This window comes from Hemicordylus capensis, chromosome 5 (assembly GCF_027244095.1).
Source record: "Hemicordylus capensis ecotype Gifberg chromosome 5, rHemCap1.1.pri, whole genome shotgun sequence".
Taxonomy (NCBI): Eukaryota; Metazoa; Chordata; class Lepidosauria; order Squamata; family Cordylidae; genus Hemicordylus; species Hemicordylus capensis.
In genome coordinates, this window is record NC_069661.1 from 213,290,841 (window position 1) to 213,314,295 (window position 23,455).

The following is a 23,455-nucleotide window of genomic DNA, read 5'->3' on the forward strand; positions in this document are numbered from 1 at the left end:
GTGCTGAGATCTCTAGAGACAGCCACTGTTTAATGCAGGAGGGTTTCTTAACCCCTTTACCCGAGAGCTACTACTAGGGCCACTGACAAAGAAATGAAGACAGTGTGTGTCTGCATCGAATGCTTTGAGGATCCGAGCCTGCTTGCTGTCTTGTTTGCATAGGAGGTGAACATGGGGAATAAATCCATTAAAGCCAGAAAGGTCTCGCTCTCTGGCAAGCACACTACACATGTCTTTGACAGCATTTTGCCTCCATCATTATTATACAAACAGCAAGAAGCACCCACACAGTATGGAGACACACAAAGCGAGTCTGCCAGCAATGGTCTGCATGTCAGCTCTGTCAAAGGGCAATCTGCCTTTGTGTCAGTGTGCATAGTGCACACTGGATGTCTCTCCCTGTGCCTGTAGGTTTCTACATCTGTGCATGTCTCTGCGCGTTTGTCAAAGCCAGCGAAAATGCCTCGGAGAGGTGGAGAGACGGAGGTGTGTCTACTGAACACCTTTGGTTGACTTCTCCAAGGGGATTGAGTTTGCCTTGACAAATGTGCAAAGACAGACACAGGAAACACTTCCATGTGAGACAATGTGTATAACCTGCATATAGGCTGCTGCTGCATGTGGTTATTGCAAAACTGTGGATTGCCCTATTTGTACCATGCTGGGAAGCCATGACCCCATGCAGTGAAGTATACATGCAGTCTTTATATGTTCATGAAATACTGTATTTACCTGAATCAAAGGCCATTCTGAATTTAAGATGACCTTTAAAAAAAAATAATAGAGGTAAACACAGATTAAACCTGCATTTACTCAAAAGGAATGGGACTCTGGATTTAAGACAACCTCCTGATTTCTCATATAAAAAAACTTGGGGCGGGGGGGTGGGGACGACCCAGTCTTGGATTCAGATGAACACAGTATATGCAGTCCTCACATTTGGTTGGATAACATAGGTAGCATGTGGTAAATGAGCCCCAATTGAAGCACTAGGAACATAGGAAGCTGCCTTATATGGAGTCAGATCATTGGTCCGTCTAGTTCAGTGTTGTCTACACTGACTGGCAACAGCTCTCCATGGTTACAGGCAGGACTTTCTCCCAGACCTACCTGGAAATTCCAGGGAGTTAACCTGGGACCTTCTGCATGCAAGCAGATGCTCTCTACCACTGAACCATGACCCCATCCCTTAAGGGGACAGTCTTGTAGCATTTCGCATGTAGTCTCTCATCCAAATGCAAACCGAGGGAAACCCTGTTTGTTTAGCCAAGGGGACAATTCATGCTTGTGCTGCCACAAAAGGTACCTCTTGCTACCACAAGAAGTTCCTGGGCCTACTGCAGAGGTCCAGGAGACAGTATCACAAGAAGAAATCCAAGGCTGTGAAGGTGAGGAGAGCTGGTCTTGTGGTGGCATGCATGAATGGTCCCATTTGCTAAGCAGTGTCTGTCCTGGTTTGCATTTGGATGGGTGACTACATGTGACCTCTGTCTGCTGTGAGATATTCCCCTTAGGAGAAGAGACCATAGCTCAGCAGCAGAGGCCCGGGTAGGTTCACTACTGGCATCTCCAAGTGGGGCTGGGAGAGACTCCTGCCTACAACCTTAGCAGTGTAGTCAATACTGAGCTAGATGGACCAATGGTCTGATAGATCTAAGGCCGCTTCCTAAGCTCCCATGAAGGACTTTTGCACAACTGTCCATAATTTGGACTGTGCCACCTACTCTGAACCCATTCTTCCCCTGGCTTACCATTTGAACAAGTGGGGATTAGCATATGGATTGGTACAGGCTAGAGTGAAGCTTATGAGTATTCAGGGTACTGAACTGCCATGCCTGAGTCCTGAGAAAACATATATCTGTCTTCCCCCCAAATATTTCTTTCGCTATTGATTGTGCTACAACGCCCAGCTGGCAATATTCTCAAACATTGTCTGGATGTGCCCTGGTCTTTCCTTCCCTTGGGTCCAATTCACACGTGAGCCAGCCACTTTTCAACTTTCCCCCAGAAGCCCCAGTCTGAATCAATCCATATGTTCTGCTTGCAGCAGCCAACAGCCATTTCTGCAACCACAGTAGCACTTTCCCAGCCACTGTGATGCCAGAAATGCCTGATGGCCACTGCATAGCTCAGGGACAGAATATCTGCTTTGCATGCATAAGGTCCAAGACTCAGTTGCTGCCATCTCCAGTTGAAAGGATGCTGTTAAGTAGTGTAAGGATGCTGTTAAGTAGTGTAAGATGCTGGAATCTCAGACTAGTGGGTCTGGTGGCAGGACCAGGCTCCTTACTCTCTACCACCAAGACGGTTTGCAGATGGAGGGAATTGCTGGCTAGATCTCTGCTGTGCTGCAGCACAGCGCTGCCCTCACTGCAGATGGCTCAGTGTGGAAGTGCTGCTATCAACCCAGTGGGATCAGGTGACACAAAGAGCCAATAGGGTCCCACCTGGCCCTATGAAGCTGCTAATTCTGAGCCAACTCTTCAGTGAGTAACTTGCTCAAATGTATATAGAGCTGCTAGCAGAAAATCTAATCCTGTTTCAATAACTGCTTACCACCAGGCCCAACAGGGATCAAAATTGGGAAAGATCACTGATAATTAGAGCAATGCTTACTGAGCTAGATGAATCATTATACAGAAGTTTTATATCTTCACATTCTTCATATGTTCAATGAGGTTCCTCTACTTGGTCCTGTTCTCTACAGACTGCCTCCAGCCTAAGAGGCAAGATGCCTCTAAACACAGTTGCAGGGGAGCAACAGCAAGAGAGAGGGCATGCCTTCACCTCTTGCCTGTGGGCTTCTCAGGCGCATCTGGTGGGCCACTGTATGAAACAGGATGCTGGACTAGATAGGCCTTGGGCCTGATCCAGTTCTTATGTTCTTATGAGGAATTGGTGGGGGCGGGGGATGGAATGGATGGCTTACATTTGTGTCCTGACTCTGACTGACTTTATGCATTGGCAGAGCTCCTTGCCCAGCCTAGCAAAACAAAATTAAATCATAAAGTATTACCTCATTAAACATGACATTCCGAGGTAATTCCTGCCCACTGGTCTACTTTATTTAGAAAAGAAACCCCCCCACACACACACACGCACACACACACACACACACCGGCAGGTGATCACGTCTGGACTTACATTCAAACCCAGTTGCATTTGTCACAGGAGACATCATGGAATCTGCCATAAAAAGGCTGCCCATTGCATCTTGTCTCTCAAGATACTCCTGTGGAAGGGGAAGTAAAATCTTTCCAGATCCATCTAAATCTTGGAGTGTGTATATGTCTTTTGGAATGCCAGATCTGTCATTGGAAGAAATATCCTCTTTAACAGCTGCCTTCAGAGATGAATTTGTGGGATCTTTTCCTATGGTTTGTGGATGTGGCTGAGGAAATGATGGTGGCGGGTCAGCAGGGGTCAAACTTCTCTGGGAATCTGGCATTTCTGTTTCTGAGATATGGTCTTCACTTTCATGGTTGAGAGTGGTGGTTTGGGCATGTGTACAGCTCTGAACTATGTGAGAGGTTTGTAATCCAGATAATGGCTGCGGACCTGGTACAGGCAATGCTCCTCCCCTCCCCAATGCTTCCTTTCTCAAATGAACCTTCTGGAATTCTCTCTTTGCCATAGAGTGTAAGAGGAGTTGTTGTCCAGGTGGAGAGGCACTGCTGCCCTGGCGAAAAGTAAATGAGAGAGAACTTAATTTCCGTGGTGTCACACCGTTAGTTGCTGTCCACTGAGGAAACTGGGATGTCGTGGGAAGTGGATATGATGTGGAAAGCTCGTGGCTACGTGGTGGTTTTGGAGGCCCAAGCCTGGAATTCAGTCTGGAAAGCCCTCTGCCCTTTGCCAAGGGGATTTGCCTGGTGGAGTCCTGCATGAAAGAATTGAGGCAAGTGTCTTTTTTCAAGATGGGGCTGAAAGCTGCCAGTCCCCCAGCTCCAAGGGAGCGACTTGAGAGTCCTGGGATACGGCTGGGATTGGATGAGGTTCCTAAGGTTGGAATACACCTTTGGATCCTGTGAGGGGAAGGCGTAAAGTCCTTATCCATTCTGAATTCCTAAAGTAACAAATCACATAGAAAGGGTTAATGCAAAGTGGTCCCTATTCATCACTAGCCTGACCTGACTACACTGTCCCGGCAACAGTACCCACTTCCCTCATGTTATCCGTATCCACTGTGCTTTGGGGACTGAGGTACTACATTCTCTCAACATGTGGTGAACCACCCTCCCAAAAGTATACAACAACAAAGCAGCATGTCTGAAAGTCTTGGGGCAATCCCTTGGTTCCCATCATCTGCTGTAATTTAACTACATACCTGTTGCTGAAATTGATGCATATTCTTCTCCTGTTAAATTATGCTTCTCCCCTTTCCTCTACTGCAGGGGTTCTTAACCTTTTTGCACATATGGACCCTCCAGATCCTCAATATTATCCATGGCCCCCCATCCCAATTATATATTTTCATACAGCTCCAGTAAAAATTACAGGGGTGGGGGGATACTTAGGATTGTTAATGTCAAGATCTTTAATCTGGCTCACCTGGAAACAAATTAAATTCAGTGCAGCAAGGATTTTCCACGGACATGTGGACTTGTCCATGGATTCCCAGGGGGTCCACGGACTCCAGGTTAAGAACCGCTTCTCTATTGTCTCCCCTGTGTCAAATCTGCAAGGTCCTCAAATCAGGGACCTGTTTACTTGCCTTCTATAAAGCACCACATACATGGGTGGTGCAATAATAGTAATAAGAAAACATCCACCAAATAAAAGCCTAACATCACCACTATCCACCACAATAATAGACAAAAAACCCCACAAACACTCTTAAAGGTTAAAATTACCTGCAAAGAATAGACAGGAAAAACTCCACTTTCCCCATGAATATTTACAGAATTTCACAAACTGATGAGATATAGAAAACAATTCATTTTCCCTCTTGCTGGATGCATGATATTAAACTACTTTGTTCTCTTATTCCAGTTTATACATAAAATTTATGGCTGGAGACAGACAATCGTCTGAGAGAGCTGATAACCATTAAGAGGGAATGCTGCTCAGGATATGTATTCTCATCCCATTTTTGCCTTTAGCAAATAGCCCTGGCAGGATTTTCTAGTGTTAAAAAAAAAAAAAAACACCCCAAAAAACTTGAACCCTGATTGACCAGAAGTAGCAGACGGATAAAAGAAATATGCATCCGCAGCATGGAAAGTGATGCCGCTCTCAAGACACTTCCAGCTCTCTGAAAAATGACTGTCTATTTCAAGCCAACAGAGGTTCCAGCCATGTGGTTCAATCCGTTAATCCAGGAGTCTGCTGATTTCCCTCACCCCCACCCCACCTTGTTTTCCCAGTGGCTTCTTTAAGTTGAAAGGAAGCATTGAGCTTACCTGGAAAGATGCAGGTGTTAGGCAGCTTAATATCCACTGTGAGCAAGCATCTGGCCAGAGCCCACAGCTGGTGAATATTCCAGATCTTTCAAAAGGCAGCCTGCCCCCCAGTCACCCACAGACTGCAATCAATCTAGCCAAAAAAGTTAACTACATGAGCACTTAGAAGGAACATTGACCATAAGCCCTCCTGGTGACTCCACGGTGAACAAATCAGTGCCCTTCTTCATGTGGTCCGCCCTTCCCATTCTCTGTCCATTCTATTTAGCTGTTGGATGTTTTCCCATCCTTCTTAAGAAATTAAGTGGGAGACAGAGTCTGGGAGAACTTGGAGCTAAACACAGCTGGATGCAGAGGCAAGGAGGAGTGGGCAGGCACTGAATGAGAGCACTCATAGGGAGCCCTGACTAGGAAATGAAAAACAGGACAAGTAGATCCAAAGGATATAAGTGCAATCAACAACTATCAACACTGTACACCAGCATTTTTTCTTCTAAGAAACTTTACAGATGAAACATAAATGGACAACTATGCAGCTATCTTGGTGGTGGGACTGAGAAGGGGACACACTTAACAATTATTAAAATGAGCACTGGGCTCGAACCTACAAAAAGACTTGGGAGCCATACCCCTTTCGATGGACAAAGGTGTCACCAACGGGATCAAAGTATAGTCAAACAAGCCACCTCCTTCCATACTGCCATAGGTTGCCTGCCTGTAAGTTTTTCACACCCGGCTTTTAGTTCACATCTCCTCTGGAATGGAGTGGGGTACATTCACATATTGGCCAAATTTACCCCAAAGTCCCTGTGAGCTATGGGGGAGCACTTCACCCACAATTCAGGTTTTTCATTGTGCGTTAGACTGTACCCAAACCTGGGTAGGACACAGTTTTCAGTTGTGTGAATGACCTCATTGTGTATAACCAAAAAAGACTTATAAATATTGTCCTCTGTTAAGATCTGTGATAGTTAATTGATCCCTCTTAGTGCCCATTGTTTCCATATAACTGTTTTAAAAACAAAAAACAAAAAACATCAGTAGTATGTGTGGATTTCCCCAGAGTGTCATCTACATGTGAGCATACGGGTCAAATTTTAATGATCTGGCAAGCTCTTTTTATGCATGTGGCTCATGTTCTCTGTTTAACACAATAGTACCTTTCTGGGTATCTTGGCTTGGCTTCTCACTTTAAGTATTCTGAGCAGAGTTTTGAAATTTTAGTTTTGAAATATCATTTGAGGTCCTTACATCAACTACAGCTCTGACCTACTTGAAGTCATACATGGGGGAAAAAACATGTCTAGCTAATCATCATGCTCACCCACACTTTCATTCAGTGTTTGTTTACAGGACACAAGAGCAGGAGGGGGTGGAACAATAAGCTTTCTGTGGAGGGCCTGGAGGGCCTAGAATCCTAACATTGCATCCATTCCAGACCTTTGACCGTACCACATTCTTGCCACCTAACCCTGTCATTCCCAGACAAGGCTGAGTGGTAGAACCACTGACGTATAGATTGCTTATGTAGGTGAAATTCCAAAACCATGCGATGTGAAAGTCTCTCTAAGCATCAAATCAAGATGCTAACTCCATTCCATTTGTGAAGTAGCACTAATGGAATTTGTTTATTTCCCCAGCTTCACTCAACATCACAAACTGTCTTTTGAACCATATGCCCACACGTGATGGAGGTGCCAGGGATGGAGTGCATGTGTTTTGAATAACAATACTATGCAAGAATGGTAGGCCCTCCCATATCTGAGGGGGGAATATGGGCTCACTTGTTTTAAGTCAAAAGAGCATGAGATATTAGTTCTGGCATGGTTGTGAACAAGTCACCTTCCTGGGGGCAAGCTCTGCATAAGACTTTTGAAATGAAAGCCAGTCAAGTGGTAGCTAGCTGGAATGGTTGCCTTTGCTAAGCAAGGTTCACCTTCGTTTGCATTTGGATGGGTGACCACATGTGAGTCCTGTCTGCTGTAAGATATTCCCCATAGGGGCTGGGGTCATAGTTCAGCGGTAGAGCATCTGCTTTGCATGCAGAAAGTCCCAGGTTCAGTCCCTGTCATCTCCAAGTAGAGCTGGGAATGACTCCTGCCTGAAACCTTGGAGAGCCGCTGCCATAGCATAGACAATACTGAGCTAGATGGACCAATGATCTGACTTGGTAAAAGGCAGCTTCCTATGTTACTAAATGTTATCTTCAAAACAAAGGCATATTTTCACATGCAGAGGTCATTTTGGTATATGTTTATGGTCATATAATTCACTTCCATTGTATTAACATTTTCAGATTTTTCAAATTCTATAAGCACTAGCAACTGAATCCAAAGACGTGTTGGCCATGTGCACACTCTGCCTTCAGAAGTCCCTTTCCTACTGCACCACCTTTGAAAAAGTCATGGGACTATGAAGCAGTGCAGAGAACTGCAGTCAGAAAGTGAAATCTGAAAAGCCATCTTAAGGAAAATAATCCACTTTCTTAAAACTATAATTGAACCATCTTGAGCTCCATTCCTCTATACTTAATAAGAAATAGTAGAGCAAAACAGAATGGTCACCATTTGGAAAATGAGACAAGATATGTATTAGTTTCAGTTTTCTTTGGCCTTTTAAAATTTTTCATATCACATACTACTCTGCTGGATATTGAATATAGCTGAGAATTTATTGTAGGTCCATGCACCTGCTACAAGTAAAAAATAAAGCCATATTTCTTTCATGGGATACTAGAATATATGATTACAAGTACTGTCAGCTTACTAAGATGTTTTATATTGTTCTTAAATGTTACAGAAACCCAACTACCCCCTGTTCTGGTGACTGCATTTGTGCACACAAACCACATGAACCAGTGAGAAAAATCCACACAGCTGACCATGCAAAATGTGCTTGTGATAAACTGCTCAGGACCAAGTTACATAACTGGTTCTATATGTGAAAAACTGTGTGGGTAGACAAACAGAAAATAAGACCTAACTGCAGTTTTAAAAAGGTTAATATTTGCTTGTTAATATAGAAGTGTCAAAGGCAACAAAGCACCAAGAAACTTGATTGACGCTAGAAAGTTTATTAGAATTTTAGTAATAACTAGAATTTTAATTTCATAACAAAAAAAATTAACATGAAATTTCATTTCATCAAAAACAGTGGCATTTATGACTGAACAGTGCAAAACATACATTGCAAAACATCACACAGGATTGGGGTTACTCTTAGTTTTTCCTTAGCTCCTGAGACAAATGAGTTTAATTCACAGTACCAGACTGCCTGGGGAAACAGACAGGGGGAAAGGAAAATAGATGTTGGTGATGGAAACTAAGGTCACAGCTTGTTGATTGCCCCTGTCCATGTAAGCATGACCCCTGCAATGTATTCTTCTTCAATCATTCATCCAGTCTAACAATCTCTTGTTAATTTCAGTGCTCCCTCAGTATCAGAATGACACTCTGAGAGGCTTCCCAGAGTTCACTTGCCACTGAGGTGATACAGGAGAAATTGATCAATTTAGAGAAAGAACACATGAACTTTTAAAAACATGAGGTGTACATACATGGGTATGACACATTTACTCTAAGCCAGCAACAGCAATCTGCGTGGAAATATGTTTCTGTACCTGAACCATTTATAACAGAGTAAAACAGTCTGGTGTTCACCTTTCCCCAGCTTCTGAATCATCACAGAGCTGGATCAGAGTTGGGGAAGTATTTGTTGTGTGTGAAGCTCCAGTCATTCTGTGAGACCTGCAAGTCTCACAGTGCAAGTGCCTGTTCAACTTTCTGCTCTGCTTGAGTTTCACTGAATCAGGACCACTGTGTGTAATAATAATAATAATAATAATTATTATTATTATTATTATTATTATTATTATTATTATTAGTAGTAGTAGTAGTAGTAGTAGTAGTATTTTATTACCACCACCAGTATTATTATTTCATGAGTCCTACAAACAGCATTGTGTACTCTGGAGTCATTACTATGGTTTTAGATTTCATGAGTCTGCCAGACTGTCAGATTTGTGTCATAAAAATCACACAAGTGTACCCACATATGTTGATACCAAAATGAGCAATAATAGTCCCAATGCAGAAAACTGTGAGGACAGCAGAAGAGCCTTCTGCTGTAGTCACTGTTCACACAAAGCAATCAAATCTGAAGAGTAAACGCCTCTCACAGCTTCAATCACCCTCAGATGGGTTGTAGTCATTGGTCAAAAGGAATCCTCTTTGGATTCAGACTGAGCACACACATGCAGCCCACAGAAGATCAGCACTGCGAAGAACTCCTCAGAGCTATCTCACAGTAAGTCTATGTGGGAGAGGCACAATGACAGGACACCCCCACTGTTGTTGTGGATGTATGGGTAAGCTGCAGGTTTACCTCCAATGTACTAGTGTTATCTCCAATGTAGCAGCAATGTTACTCCCTCTTCTTCTTACTGCAGACTTTCTCATAGAAGCTCATTTGCTCTGGATTAGGTCAAACGTCTGAAATAGCCGTGATAATTCAAGGCATTACAGTTCATAAGTCAAGCCTCCAAACTCTATGTGCTTTTAAACAAAAAATGAGTTCTTATGTTTCTTTTGATTTCTGAGTCTTTAAGGACTCCCATTTCCAAAGTCTTCTCTTATAATACAAGAACTGGAACAAATTTGGAATATAAAACACACAAACTTCCAATTCAAGTTGATCCATTAAGATAACTAGAACCTGCATCAAATGTGGCTTTCACAAACTTTGAATTTCAAAATGGAACCATTCAAAATTTCAGAGCACTGGGATGCTGACTGTGTTTTAGAACTTTAGCTCAGATTTCACACTAACCTTTACAGTTTGGAAATACCAACATTAAACATGTCTAAATATTATTTGAATTTAAATTATTATTATTTCAAATTATTCAGATTCCAATTCTGATCTGCATGTTAATTTCAACTAAAAAGGGAAATATATCCTGCAAGAGTCTGACCATGTAAGTATATGATACAAGAAGAGATGTGTCAGTTACATGTGGGTTGCATGTGTGTAGCCTAAATGCTACAACTGAAGCATAAAATGTTCATATATCAGTTTCTTATGACAATTTCAACATGATGATGGAAGCAATCTGATACCTTAAGAATAGCACAGCACATGACAAGATTCACAAAACAAACTCTAAAATGACCACAACCCTGCTATTCCATATTTAAACGGACAACATCTACAAACATTTATGTATTCCAATTGCAGGTAGTTGCCCCTGGGTCGGCAGTAGGACATGGAATGTGACAGATCAGAAAATTTAAGACTTGGCATACAAAACAACACAAAACCGGAAAAGAGGCCAGGGCTTGAGTGACAGTGCGGACAGGCCATTAGTTGATCAAATCTCTATTTATCTTTGTTTAGAACTTTTCGTAGCCACTGAAGAATAGGGTTTAATGTGGCTTCTATTTGAGCAATGTCAAGCTCAAATAGAGGGTTGGCTTCCCTTCCTGCTTACAGAGATAGGGTAATTACAACTATTGATCTGGCTTCTGAAATCCTAAGGAGTTATGGCACAAAACTCAGTGACTTTCTTGTTGTCTTTGTTTTATGAAAATATCTTATGCTGGTGAAATAGAAAACATATTGTGGATTTTGTGCTGGTGACATATGGAAATAGAACTCTTCTATTTTCCTCCAGGACAGAAGCAGAAAAGTACAACTTACTCAACAAATCAGTTCTCAACTGTAAACACCATGAGTGTTTTTAATTTTGAAATCCATGAGTGGATTTAATTTTGACGTTTCCTGGACATTACTAGACACATTAACTTGAGTGGCTGATCTCCCTCCTAGCCATTTTTGGATGGCAGGCTGTGTTTCTTTAGAGCACCTATCAATGCTAAGGGCATTGCTCAAGGACTGTCCACGCTATGCAGTTTCATTGAAATCAAAGTGTCTACAAAAGCTTACATGGTCACTTAATCACTCCCTAATAGATATTCTCTTACACCTAAGGTCACTTTGCACAATATAAAAAAGCACACATTTGCAGTAGGTGTACCACAGGGATGTGTGGTGGGTGTACTGCAAACATCCCCCCCTCCCCCATTGATGAAACTGCCTTGAGAAAATAAACTTAGAACAGGAGAAAGATCCTGTGGATATGTACACAAAAGTTGTGTGCCTTCAGTTATTTCCCCCACAAACATGGAGCATTAGGTAGAAAGAAATAATGTAGCCTGTCCCCAAAGTCTTAAAGCTCCTGGTCTCTAATAAAAAGGTACTTATTGCTGCCCCATTGATCAACCTGGGGTCCATTCATTGGCATCGGTAGCCTAGTTTGGAGAATAAGAATCAAGGCCCAGAAAGCAGGTCTTTGAGTGACACTCAGAGACTATGGCTATACTAGTAATAGTAACTGGTAGGTCATGGATTCATGGCTGTTTATTTACATTCACATTGAAGCACAAAATAATATCTTAGAAACTTCATAGTGCAGCCTTTTTATAGTTTCATGTTCTAAACAACCGTTGCTTCAACCCAGCAATGGCAATACTGCACAGAAGCAGCCTTATATGTGCAGACCCCTTCAGGATCAGTCTATGTGCCCAAAATGACGCTGCACAAGGTAACAAAACAGAATACCTGCAGCTCTTGGCACATGTACAGGCCCATTATTGGACCAAAATCATGACTTCACCTGCCAAACACATAGTCATCTTTGCTAGTGCCATTTGATCTTAGAATACAGGAGCATGCCCACAGGCATAGCTAGAGCAGAGGGGGCCCGTGTTTGCTTTTCTCCCCAGTGGCCCCTTGGAGTGAGAGAGATAATGAAGAAAATAGGGAGGGGTGGAGCTGGGGCCCCCGGGTTCTTTGAACCCATCCGCTCAATTATAGCTACACCCCTGAGCATGCCCCATGGCCATCAAAACCACATTGGTGTCCGAGAAGAAATCCAATACATACAGACAGTAAATAAAACCACCACCATTTGGCACCCTTTAATGACATCCAAAAGGTTCTGCCTGAGGCAGCCAGCTCACTCTGCCAGATAGTACCAGCTAGCCCTGGTGCAGCCTTTTCTTATGTTTAAGGAGCTCTAGATGAGGCCAGTGCATAGCTAATTTAACCATATTAGGAAACATATGAGACTCTTCAGGTGCTTAAAATTGCATGCTTTTAGTCAAGATCTCTATTGTGGAACACATGAAGCTACTCAGCTATGTTCCACACCAAGAAGCTACTCAGCTACGTTCCCGCATACCACAGAAATGGAAGGTACCATACTTGTTCTGCATAAGCAAAACAAAACAAAGTCCCATGGAAATGTTAGTGCAGGTGATTGAACTTAGCATGATCTTTACTACATCTATATGGCCAAAGGCTCTGAGAAAAGTTCTTGACAGTTGTAAAAAACCAAACACAGAACACCCCCTTTGTGCAAAAAACCGTCATCACTAATATTAGCAGTATCCTCAGGCAGCCACTGATAACAAATCACATCAACAATATGATATGTACTGTGCTCTGATTCAGTTGCTGATGAAAAAGTGTGTCATCCATTTTCAAGTAAGAGTGATCATCAGCTGTGTGGTTTCATCCCAGAGACAATTCACTGTAAGGTGGTCCAGAAGCCATGCTGAAGGAATAAGCATCTTTCCTACAAGGTTCCAAGTTCCTGCTGTACTATGCCATTGTCAGAGTGTGGTACAGAGTAAAACAAATGAAGGCAGTGGAATGTACTGAAGTGAGTATGAGAAGGCAGCATATGAGGAAGCTCTGGAACGTAGAGAAGAGTTACTGTATGTGCAACAGAGTGGCAGTGAATGCGTCCCAATGAAGCATGAAACATATAGACATGTCTTTGATAGGATAAGACTAGGGAACAATGACTTGGAAAGGCACATAACTACACAGTGACTATGTCCAGGCAGCAATAGCTGTGCTGCCTTAATATGGGCACAGTGGAAAAGCAGAGGAACATGGCCTTATTGTGGGATGTATAAAAGCAAAACTGGTGAATTCCAGAATTAGTACTTCATAGTGGCAGAACAATGGAATAGATACAGTACGTTAGCACCGCATGCAAGAAAGAACTCTGTGCCAGAAAGGGAATAACTCCACTATGCAGTTAGAAATGATGTCCTAATGAAGTTTGGAGAAAATGGTACACAGTAACACCAATGATGGGGACTCTCATCATGCCACAGATTCTAGCTTCTGTTAATATTGTTTGCATGCAATCTGCACAATATAAGAAATAAAGTAGATGACTGATGAACCCATTCTCCCATGCAGCAGTACAGTATTTTGGTAACAAGTCAGCCCTAGAGGAAATGTGGACAAATGTGAAAGCATTCTGTGTATATAAAGAGTATACCTACTCCATAACCACTTATAGTGGAACTCGAGAAGAATATCACTGGGTGCACCATCACAGTCTGTTTGGCTCAGTGGCTTTTATTGAGGATGCAGGGAAGGAGAATGAGGGTATGTTCATACTTTTAATTGTAGTTGTCAGTCTAGTGCTAGACTGGGCACTCTTGATAGGCCAAGTCCAAAACTTCTGTAGCAGGAGATGACTGAAAAAGTGCAGCTTTTCCTATAATAATGGATTCTGAATCAAAAGATATTGGGAACAAAGGTCTCAATAATGAAGAAAAAAATCTTCTCAGTAATTCATCTGTATAGGCTTCTCAAAATGAAGAATTTTTTTAAAAAAGAAAATGTAGACCCAGATAGATACTTATGGGCAGTGAAATGATCTGAAATGCAATTATAGACCACCTTAAGTGGCGCAGAGGGGAAATGCTTGACTAAGAAGCAGAAGGTTGCTGGTTCGAATCCCTGCTGGTACTATATCGGGCAGCAGCCATATAGGAAGATGCTGAAAGGCATCATCTCATACTGCATGGGAGGAGGCAATGGTAAACCCCTCCTGTATTCTACCAAAGAAAACCACAGGGCTCTGTGGGCGCCAGGAGTTGAAATTGACTTGATGGCACACTTCAACTTTAAGGGCATATGTTTCATAGAACATGTCATTCTAAGCATAGTACCAGAGATGAGCAGAGAATTCCGTCTGTGCAATCAATTTGGTTTTCTGCCTCACCTGAAAGACTTTTATCAATTACATACTGCTAGTAGTCAGCTTTGCAAGATGTACAGCTGTCCAGGATGTCAGGGCCAACACACTCAGATCACATTTGCAGTAAAAGATTCCACATGCCATTAGTCATCCATACATTGCCATCTTACACTCTTGTAGAAATCATCTATATGTCATGACCATTCTCAGCAGGCTAATGGTGGAGATCTTTCTCTGTGGAGGATCCAGAATTTCATGTGATGGAGAGATGTACATGTCTTAGGGACCTGGTATTTAGAGCCAGAAACCAGGAGCTCCTTGTTTACATTATTCTACAGATTTTGCATTTAGAACTAGAGTGGCAACACAAGATTTCATTAAGAGAGACCCATGTCAGCAAAGAATGAAGCTATGGTTTGATCATGTTACATGCAGCTGGAAGTTGTCCTGGGCAAGTCATGGTTCTTAGTAAGCGATAGTAACTTGTAATTTCAAAAACAAAAACAAAAATTGACTTTGTTTCTAGACACTTTCATGGCTCTATGATAGCAGAATACTAGACTTCCGGCACCCCAAATGCAAGGTTGTCTCTTATCATCAATGTTTTCCGAAGGTCTCGTTCCATGATCGGCCTTTGTGTCCGCCACTTGTGTGCTTCCTGCAATCCTGGCTCAAAGTAGTATATGCATGCTCCAAAGCCCACCAAAATGAGAATGGAGATCATTAGATACACTGGCACAAACCAATCCAAGAAATGAGGCATGATTGCTGGACAAAAGGAAGGCAAAAACACAGTTAACACTGGTTGAAGAGCATAAAGGCATACATAATTGGCATTAGCTGAAGAGTACCCCTGCTAACTGAGCAAAGTGGTGATTCTCTTATATTTAGCAGGGAGAGAGCAACTCTCTCTATCTAGAACCAGCACAGTGTCCTTCCAGTGGTTGTTGCTGGTGTCTACCTTATATTTCCTTTTAAATTGTGAACTGTTTTGGGACCAGGAACCATCTCACTGTATTTTCCCCCTATGTAAACTGCTTTGAGCACTTTTGTTGAGGGTGGTATATAAATATTTGTTGTAGGAGCAATAGGAGTATAAAATTCTCCATCAAGCTTCTCTCTGTATACTAATGTAAAAGCTAAGCAAACTTGCATATATTAAACCTTTGTTTAAGACCCATTCATGCCTATTACTGAAAGTTCAGAACAACATTAAAACATTAGTTTTGTCCTAGGTTATCATGCTTGCCTAACAGTATCTACACAGCAAAGCACGTCTGCCATATTTTCAGATTTGGTGTACAAAACCTTTGTGCATCTAGGTTGTACAAAAGGTCCAATCAACATGGGTAGGTTGGGAGTGCAGCCAGCTGACACATTCCTGATCCATCTCTCCGCTTTGTGAATTTATGGTACCCACTTTAAGAATAGCCATGAAATAATTTTCTGTATTGCATTATCTGTCTTGCACATTACTACTCTCTTCCTCTTTATTCTGGCCATTTGCTAATCAACCAGCAGTCACAGATACAGCAGTCAGAAGAAATGAAGGAAGAATTATATAAATGGGTAGTTTCTTCTGTTGTTGAATGGACCTATTTTTCAGGACTGTAGGTATCGATTCCTCTTTTTTCTTCCCCCTTTAATCTAAGCCTCTATTTTAAGATCTTTTGCCTGCTCTAATGCACTTTAATTATACTAGAGTTCTCAAAAGATAGTATCTGCCTATTAGAGCCAAATAATGGTTTACCTTGAACAACCAATCTTTCTTCCCTTGGGTTGCTTGTTAAGATGTCCTTTTTCAAGTCACTATATCCCTAGAATAAAATTATATTTAAGAAGCCAAAGATCAGAATAAATTAAGCAAATATGCATATCTTTCCTTTATTGCAGTATTTTAATGTTTGTTTTGTTTGGGAAATGGTACCATCCCAGCCATCGAGTTTTCCCTACCACCACCCCACCCTATGGTATGTTTTCCTGGACTCTAATTTTTATTTCTCTAATTCCTAGATGAGCTATCCATGGAAAACTCTTGAGTTTTCTTTCCTTATTCCATCTTTCCATTTTATGATTTTGATTGAAGCTGCATCCAGGAAGCAGTCTGTGCTATGACTGTTGGGTAAGGTTACAGTGCTAAATCACAAATATAGGAAGATATGCCAACAAGGACAACAGCGGTGGGAGGGTTGCCATCTTCAATGATAGTTTTGGGTCATTGTCTACCATCTGGATCAGCAGCAGTCAGCATGGGGATCAGCAGCACAGTCATGGTTCATGGTTCATGGATTAGCACAGTCAGATAAGAGAGTACCATGAAAAAATGGCAGAGCAAATATTGACATATCACCATTATTGGCAATCAAAAATTCTCCATCTGAATGTGCCCTTGAGCCATTACTCAATCACCTCTAGCTTCTGGTATTCGTGAGATCTTTGGGACTACAGCAATAACCTACTTTGTGAATGTCTCTATCCCTTCTTGTTTTATCTCATGATTGAATTCTTTTCTATTTCATTCTCATTTTAACCACTCTGCTGGGATCTGTGGACAAAAGCTGCCATAAATAAATAAAGTACAAATATTTTCAGGTTTTAAACAGGAGATGAACCCTAAAATATGTTTAATTTGTTTAGTCATTGTACTTTTTGTCCATAGATCCCAGCAATTTCTCAACATTAATAAAACATAACAGTTTGCTGGTTCTTCCTTCTCCTCCCCACCCCCCACCCCAGCCCCACACAGGCAGTTGGTGGTTGTATGGCCTCTATGAGGAGGGAGGGGCTAGTTTAGGAGACGTTTGAAGGGAAGCAACAGGTGGAAGTGGTTATGGTGTCTTTTTTTGCTTAGCTGACTCTTCCTTCTCTTTCTCCTCTCAGGCATCTGGTGATTCTAAGTATTTGCCTACAATAATTCTTTGTTCTTCTCCCATCTCTCTATTGCCTCTTATTTCTGTTCCTCACTCTGTTCTCTCTTCTACTGTCACAATGTAGATCGTAAGTTCTGCCCTTGAGGGCAGAAACCTATGTTTTGGGCTTCTGTTCCTTTGTCAAGTACTATGTACACGGATGGTGTTATATAAAATAGCTAAAGGCCTGTGGCATGTAAGGGGAGGGAGAATTTCAGCCCTATTTCTTCCGACACTCTTTCTCCTACTCATCACTGTGGTCATTGTCTCAGAAAGAGCAATAGTCTTACAGCCAGGTCTTTTTTCCAAACCTGGCCCTGCCCTCCCAAACGCAGCAGGCTCTGAGGAAATAAGGGGATGCTATCCCCTGCCTCAGAAGCAATAGGATGGGAAATGAAGCACTGCTCTGCATTGCTACCTCCCGGGGGCGTATCTAGGGTGGGACAGGCAGGGCACGTGCCCCGGGCGCCACTTGAAGGGGGGCACCATTTTTTAAAATTAATTTTTTTTAAAAAGGCCACCAAAAACAAAATGGCCACCATGCATGCTCAAATGGCCTCTGTGAGGCCCTAGGCCATGCCAGGCCTCACAGAGACCATTTGAGCATGGTGGGGGCCATTTTGTTTTCAGTGGCCATATTTTTTTTTAAAAAAAATTAATTTTAAAAAATGGCCACTGCTCATGCTCAAATGGCCCCTGCAAGGCCCTAGAGGCCAGTGGGGGAAGGGGGAACCTTTGCAGACCCCCCCACAGCCTTTAGGAAGCCCCCCAAAGGGGCTACAGGTAAATTTTTTAATTTAATATGTCACTGTACACATGTTCAGTTTGGCACTATGTACAGAGAATCAGGGCTTGTGAATACTGAGCTGAAGCTTATGAGCTAGGATTGTATTCATTTGCTCTTACTTTGCTTATTGTGATAAGTGAGTTAAATGTGATGTCTTAATGAATATGGCTATTAATGGTAAGTTTGTCTTTGAATCAGTGTGAAATCCTTAGTAATAAGGCCCACTGGGAGCTTCTTGCTCTCTTTCTCTAATTTTAAATGTCTTTCTGAAATACTAGAATATATTCCAAGCAGTGACACAGTTTACTCGGCATATCCTTTAATTCTTTTCTGAGTATCTGGGAAAAGTCAAATTCTCCATTTATTTTTAAATTTTATGTAATAGTGATGCTACAATGCATAATAGAGAATTAGACAAGCACTTCTGTTTAATTTTCCAAGTACACCTCCAAATAGTAATTGGGTATTTCATGAGCCCCAGCAGACTGAAATTTGTAGTTTCCCAGCATTTTTTGGTCTAGCTACGTCCACTGCTAAATAGTTTTCGAAACATTAAAAAATTAACGAGCTTGGCTTGTATTTTTCAGCTGATTTTATGGTAGAGTTATCTGAAAGATGGGTGTCAGATGTTTGGACGGGGGCGCAATTTCAGTGCTTGCCCAGGTGCTATTTTCCCTAGATACGCCTCTGCTACCTCCTGAACTTGATTCTTGGCTTGGGATGAAGCATCCAAAGCACATGGCCCACCCTCTGCTTTGCTTTCCTTCCACTACAAGTCATGTGGTCCTTCATTATTATGGTCAGGGATGATGTGTAGATTTTGCCCTCTCTGCAACACTCCATATGCAGTACATTTTGTTCCATATGCAGTACATTTCCCCACAGGAGTGGATGACATCCATTCACTGATATGAGAGAAAGTAAAAGTTTTCACTCAGGGGTACCACTGCAATAAAGATTAAACCTCATCCTAGTGCCTGAAGTAGATTTTGTGTTTTCTCAACTATGTCCCAGATTTCACCCTATATAGTGTGCCCCACAGAATGCAAGGAACTTTTAAATTTACCCCATCTCCATGGCCTTACTTTGGATTCTGTTTCTCAGCCATGCTCAACAGTGATAGGCAGATATGTAGATGGATTCTTCCAGACTAACTGCACTGGAGTACTGCGGAAGGGGCAACTTTTTACTACTTCCCTTTCTCCAGGAAGCTCTCGGTGCCATGTGAAAATAAGTCCCTGAAGTCTGCACAACCCTCAGGGACGTATTTTTGTGTGACACATTGGGATTCCTGGGGAAGGGGAGAGCATGAGAAATTACCCATTCCCCAGTGTGCAGGTGTAGTTAATCTGGAGAAAAACTGTTAGTGCCCCTCTCACTGCACTGACACTTCCTTGCTCTGAATGTCAGACAGTATTATTTAATGTTTTCATTAAAGGATAACAAAAGGTAAATCTATACTATTATAAAAAGATTATATCCTTATAAAAGGTTATGACCTTTATAAAACATGACCTTATAAAATGTTATCCCCCTCGGATATTGATCCATAGCACAGTGATCTACATTTCTGTATATAAAACAGATTTTAAAAATCAGCTGAAAGCTAGTAGATTTCTGTGCCATGTGAAAATTTAATCTAGAAATGGAAGGCCTTTCCTCCTCTGACCTTGATTTTTAAAAGAGGCAACATATGCAGTAAGAAAGCAAAGGAAGCCATCTCATATCAGAAAGCAAGGTTTAGGCTGGACCCAAGGCTTCTGATATCAAAACTAAATTCCTGGCCTGAGCATGTGTTCAGAGAGGTGCCCTGTTTCCAGATTCTAAGTGTACATCCACCACCACCCTCAGCCGCTATTTTGCACTGGTCTCCAGTTGGGGATCTCAAAGTCTGTACACTCCTGCTGAACTGACAGTAAAACTCCATCTTCTAAACCCAGAGTTTTTGAGCAGAAAAGTACAGTACAACTTAATTTATTTAGACCTTCAGTGTTATTATCATCATTATAGATCTGCAGAATTCTATCCACACCCACCTTCATACTTTATGTGCATTATGTCCCAAGCTGACATGCACCGTACGTATATCCCCATCACATAAAATGTCATGCATCTCCATCACAGAACAGTTTTTAGAAGAGCCTAACAAGTTAACTGTTCTAAGCACAGCATTTTCTTACACAAGAGTGGTTCACCTATGTGCTTGCTTCTGTTTTTATGGCTCTTCTTAGTGCCCATTTAAGTTAAGGTATGCCAGTGGAGGCCCTTAGGAACAAGAACAAGCTGTGTGTGAGGTTATGTTCCGTTTGATGAAATACTAAGTCTGTGAGGAGTGAATTCCCAATTGTGTTTTGTGAAAAAGGAGTGAGATCATCCCAACACTGAACTTCCTAAAAACCTCTGACCTAAGGACTGCAAGGGATGTCAAGTGCAACCCTGCTGGCTACATAGCAACATTGCTGCATCGCCTACCTTGATCCACATGCATGCATCATACAGACTGCTGCTTCTTCGCAATCCGTTCTGGCCCCAAACGCGCTGTGGACTCCAGTGACTTTTCAGTCTTGTGATGCTGCTCCTTGCTGCATGTGTCAGACGAAGGGACAAAGTACTTCTCCAGTGGAAGGCAGCCCGAGGGCATCAAAGTACCAATGGATCAAGCTGCCATTTGCTCTGCATGTAAAAATGCTCCTGTGTGTGCTGCTGTGACATACGGTCCATCTCACTGCCTCATCTGATGCTCCCAAGCCAAAGACCACCCCCCACAATTGCCCTCACATGAATGGATCAGCTTTGGCTGCTTTCCATCCTGCTCCCGCTCCAGCAGTCACCCTCCCTTTCAGCCTCACAAAAGAGGCGAGACCTTCCCTGGCCAATCAAAATGCCACAGCAAATGAGGACTATCGGCTGCTGTCATGGCAACAAGCCTAAAGAGCTCTTCAGTGCACATGGTACACAGAAGAGGAGAAGAGAGATGCTCTAAATCTGATATCATGTTTTCAATTGGATAAATGTTTGCAAGTATACAACCATTCATTAAAATCAAGAACCCCATCAACACTAAAGTTGTCACCTTTAGCTTTCCCAGACACCCAAGAGCCGGCTTCTGCATGTGTGTGACCCTTGATGGAACAGGCAGAGGTGCACCTATGTAATTTTGGAGCCTGGACCTAAAGGCCTTTGGAGTCCCCCCTGCCCCGCCCCCAGCAAATTAAGCATCATATGCTCCGCTGGGCAACCACACCACCTGGGACAGACTAAAGGATGGCGGGGGGCAGGGGCTGTGGGGGCCTTGGATTTCAGCCCAGAAATCCAGGGATAAGAGCACCTGAGGGAACAGGAACCATAGGTGCAGCTACATCCACAGAAGCACTGGGATTTACATCTGTGAATGCATGCTGTCTTTCCTCTTTGTATTGTTTTCAAAGGGATACACATTCTGGTGTACATTTGATTGTGTACTGCTCTCAACATTCTTAAAGCTTTTTTTTTTTAAGTGGGCATGATCCATATTAAACACACACATGGGGGTGGGGTGGGAGAGAAAGTATGGAGAATAGGATGCCTGCAGTAAAATGAGATTTGGGAGAGAGGGTGAATATTGGGAAGGGAAGGAACTGGCCAGCAAAGAAAAGTTCATCTTCTCCTTCCATGACTGAAGAACAATTGTGTAAGAACATAAGAAAAGCCCTGTTGGATCAGGCCCAAGACCCATCTAGTCCAGCATCTTGTTTCACACAGTGGCCCACCGGATGCCTCTGGGAAGCCCACAGGCAAGAGATGAGGGCATGCCCTCTCCTACTGCTACTCCCCTGCAACTAGTATTTAGAAGCCTCAGAGGCAACTTGCCTCTGAGGCTGGAGATGGCCTATAGCTCTCAGACTAGTAGCCATTGATAGACCTGATAAGAAGTAGAGGTGGTGTTTTTCCCCTCGTGAGCTGGAGATGAGGGTATTTCTTAAAGAGGAAATACATTTCCTTTCCATCTTTCTTCATTTACTCCTAATCTTCACCGCTGTCTTCTTGTCCTCCACATGTGGGCTCCATGACCTCCCACACTACACAGGAAGATCTTTCTAAAAAGAAATTTAAAAGACAAGGTGTCCAGTTACACAATTTGCATAAAATTTGCATTTGCATTGATGTTCTACCTTTTCTACATCAACATGAATAGAAAACTAGTGTGATACAGTAGTCAAGAGTGTGTCAGAACAGGACTTGGAAGACCCAGGTTCAAGCCCCCATTTAGCCATGAAATTTACTGGGTGACCTTGGGCCAGTCATTCTCTTTCAGCCTAACCTACCTCACAGGGTCATTGTGAGGATAAAATAGCAGGGAGCTATTATGCTGCTCTGAGTTCCTTGGAAGCAAGGTGAGATAAAAAGATGTATAACAAAACATGAAGACAATGTTGTCCATTTGTCCAAATATCATTGTAGAGCATACACATTCCATATGCCTACTGTTAACAGAAGCTGATAGGACAACTTTGTAAAGATTTGGTACAGTCAGCTCTACATTTCCCAAACAGTAGCTTCCTCCACTATTTTTTCATGAAGCTTTAGTTCAGACCATCATGGACATTGGATTAGATGGCCCCTTTGTTATATCTGGCAGGGGTCTTCTTGTATTCTTATTCTGCAGCCGGTTTTGGAGGAGATAAACTTGAATGGGGAAGGGAATTGATAGGTTTGAACAATGTTGTCCTACCTCCTACTCCAGCCTCCTCTGCTGCCACTTGATTCAGCCAGGGCCTGTGCTGGCATGGCTCATCTTTTTTTTTTACTACAGAGCTAGGTTCTCAAATGAAGAGAACTGACAGTGGGCAGAAGGGTAGAAAAAACAGAAAAAATGCTCTAACCAAGTCATACCCTTCTCCTCTAGTTTTCTCATTCTCCCCCAGCTTCCCAAGAAAAATGAAAAGTCTTACACTTTTCACACTTGCACAAATGCTCCTTTCTGGAAGGAACTGATGCTTCGTACTGGCTGATCAATCAATTCTAGTATCCTGTAGTACAGGTACAGAAAAATTATTTATTTATTTTTAAAAAAAGATTCTCTAAAGCCAAGGGTATTGGCAAACAAATAATATCCTTGAAAAAAACTTTTCAAAGGCTGACAAAAGTGGCAGAAATTAAGTGTTGGCTACGTTTTCCTCTGGATTATGGTTTGATATTTAAACACCTAATCATTCGAATGTAGAGACAAAACTGTGAAATACTTGTACAAGTCCTACAGGGTATATAATGGATCTGCACAATTGAACAGGCCCTTTTCTTGCTTTCCTGACCT

General features: G+C 42.3%; 2 protein-coding genes across 4 annotated transcripts; both read right to left on the reverse strand.

The window, feature by feature from the left end:
- Nucleotides 1-3,049: 3,049 nt before the first annotated feature.
- Nucleotides 3,050-6,504, reverse strand: LOC128326509 (uncharacterized). Of its 3 annotated transcripts, none has more exons than XM_053253452.1 (2): nt 5,403-6,504; nt 3,050-4,066 (listed from the first exon to the last, which is right to left on the reverse strand). In XM_053253452.1, the coding sequence occupies exon 2, from the start codon at nt 4,055-4,057 to the stop codon at nt 3,068-3,070; it is 990 nt and encodes a 329-aa protein (XP_053109427.1). In that variant the 5' UTR covers nt 4,058-4,066; nt 5,403-6,504; the 3' UTR covers nt 3,050-3,067. The 3 variants fall into 3 exon arrangements, with proteins under 3 accessions (XP_053109427.1, XP_053109426.1, XP_053109425.1); XM_053253451.1 differs by having other exon boundaries at nt 4,854-6,504; XM_053253450.1 differs by having other exon boundaries at nt 4,552-6,504.
- A 1,955-nt stretch (nt 6,505-8,459) lies between these two features.
- On the reverse strand, nt 8,460-22,238 carry SMIM45 (small integral membrane protein 45). Its single transcript, XM_053253454.1, has 3 exons — nt 20,635-22,238; nt 16,217-16,283; nt 8,460-15,234 (listed from the first exon to the last, which is right to left on the reverse strand). Exons 1-3 carry the CDS (start codon nt 20,644-20,646, stop codon nt 15,023-15,025), a joined length of 291 nt encoding a protein of 96 aa, XP_053109429.1. The 5' UTR covers nt 20,647-22,238; the 3' UTR covers nt 8,460-15,022.
- Nucleotides 22,239-23,455: the final 1,217 nt, after the last annotated feature.

Coding starts and splice junctions, on each gene's coding strand:
- LOC128326509 (XM_053253450.1), bottom strand. CDS start 4,611: ATGGACAAGTCCACATGTCCGTGGAAAATCCTTGCTGCACTGAATTTA. Junction 4,067..4,551: donor TGAATTTAATTTGTTTCCAG/GTGAGCCAGATT, acceptor TTGTTACTTTAG/GAATTCAGAATGGATAAGGA.
- SMIM45 (XM_053253454.1), bottom strand. Junction 15,235..16,216: donor AGAAAGATTGGTTGTTCAAG/GTAAACCATTAT, acceptor CCTTTTGTCCAG/CAATCATGCCTCATTTCTTG.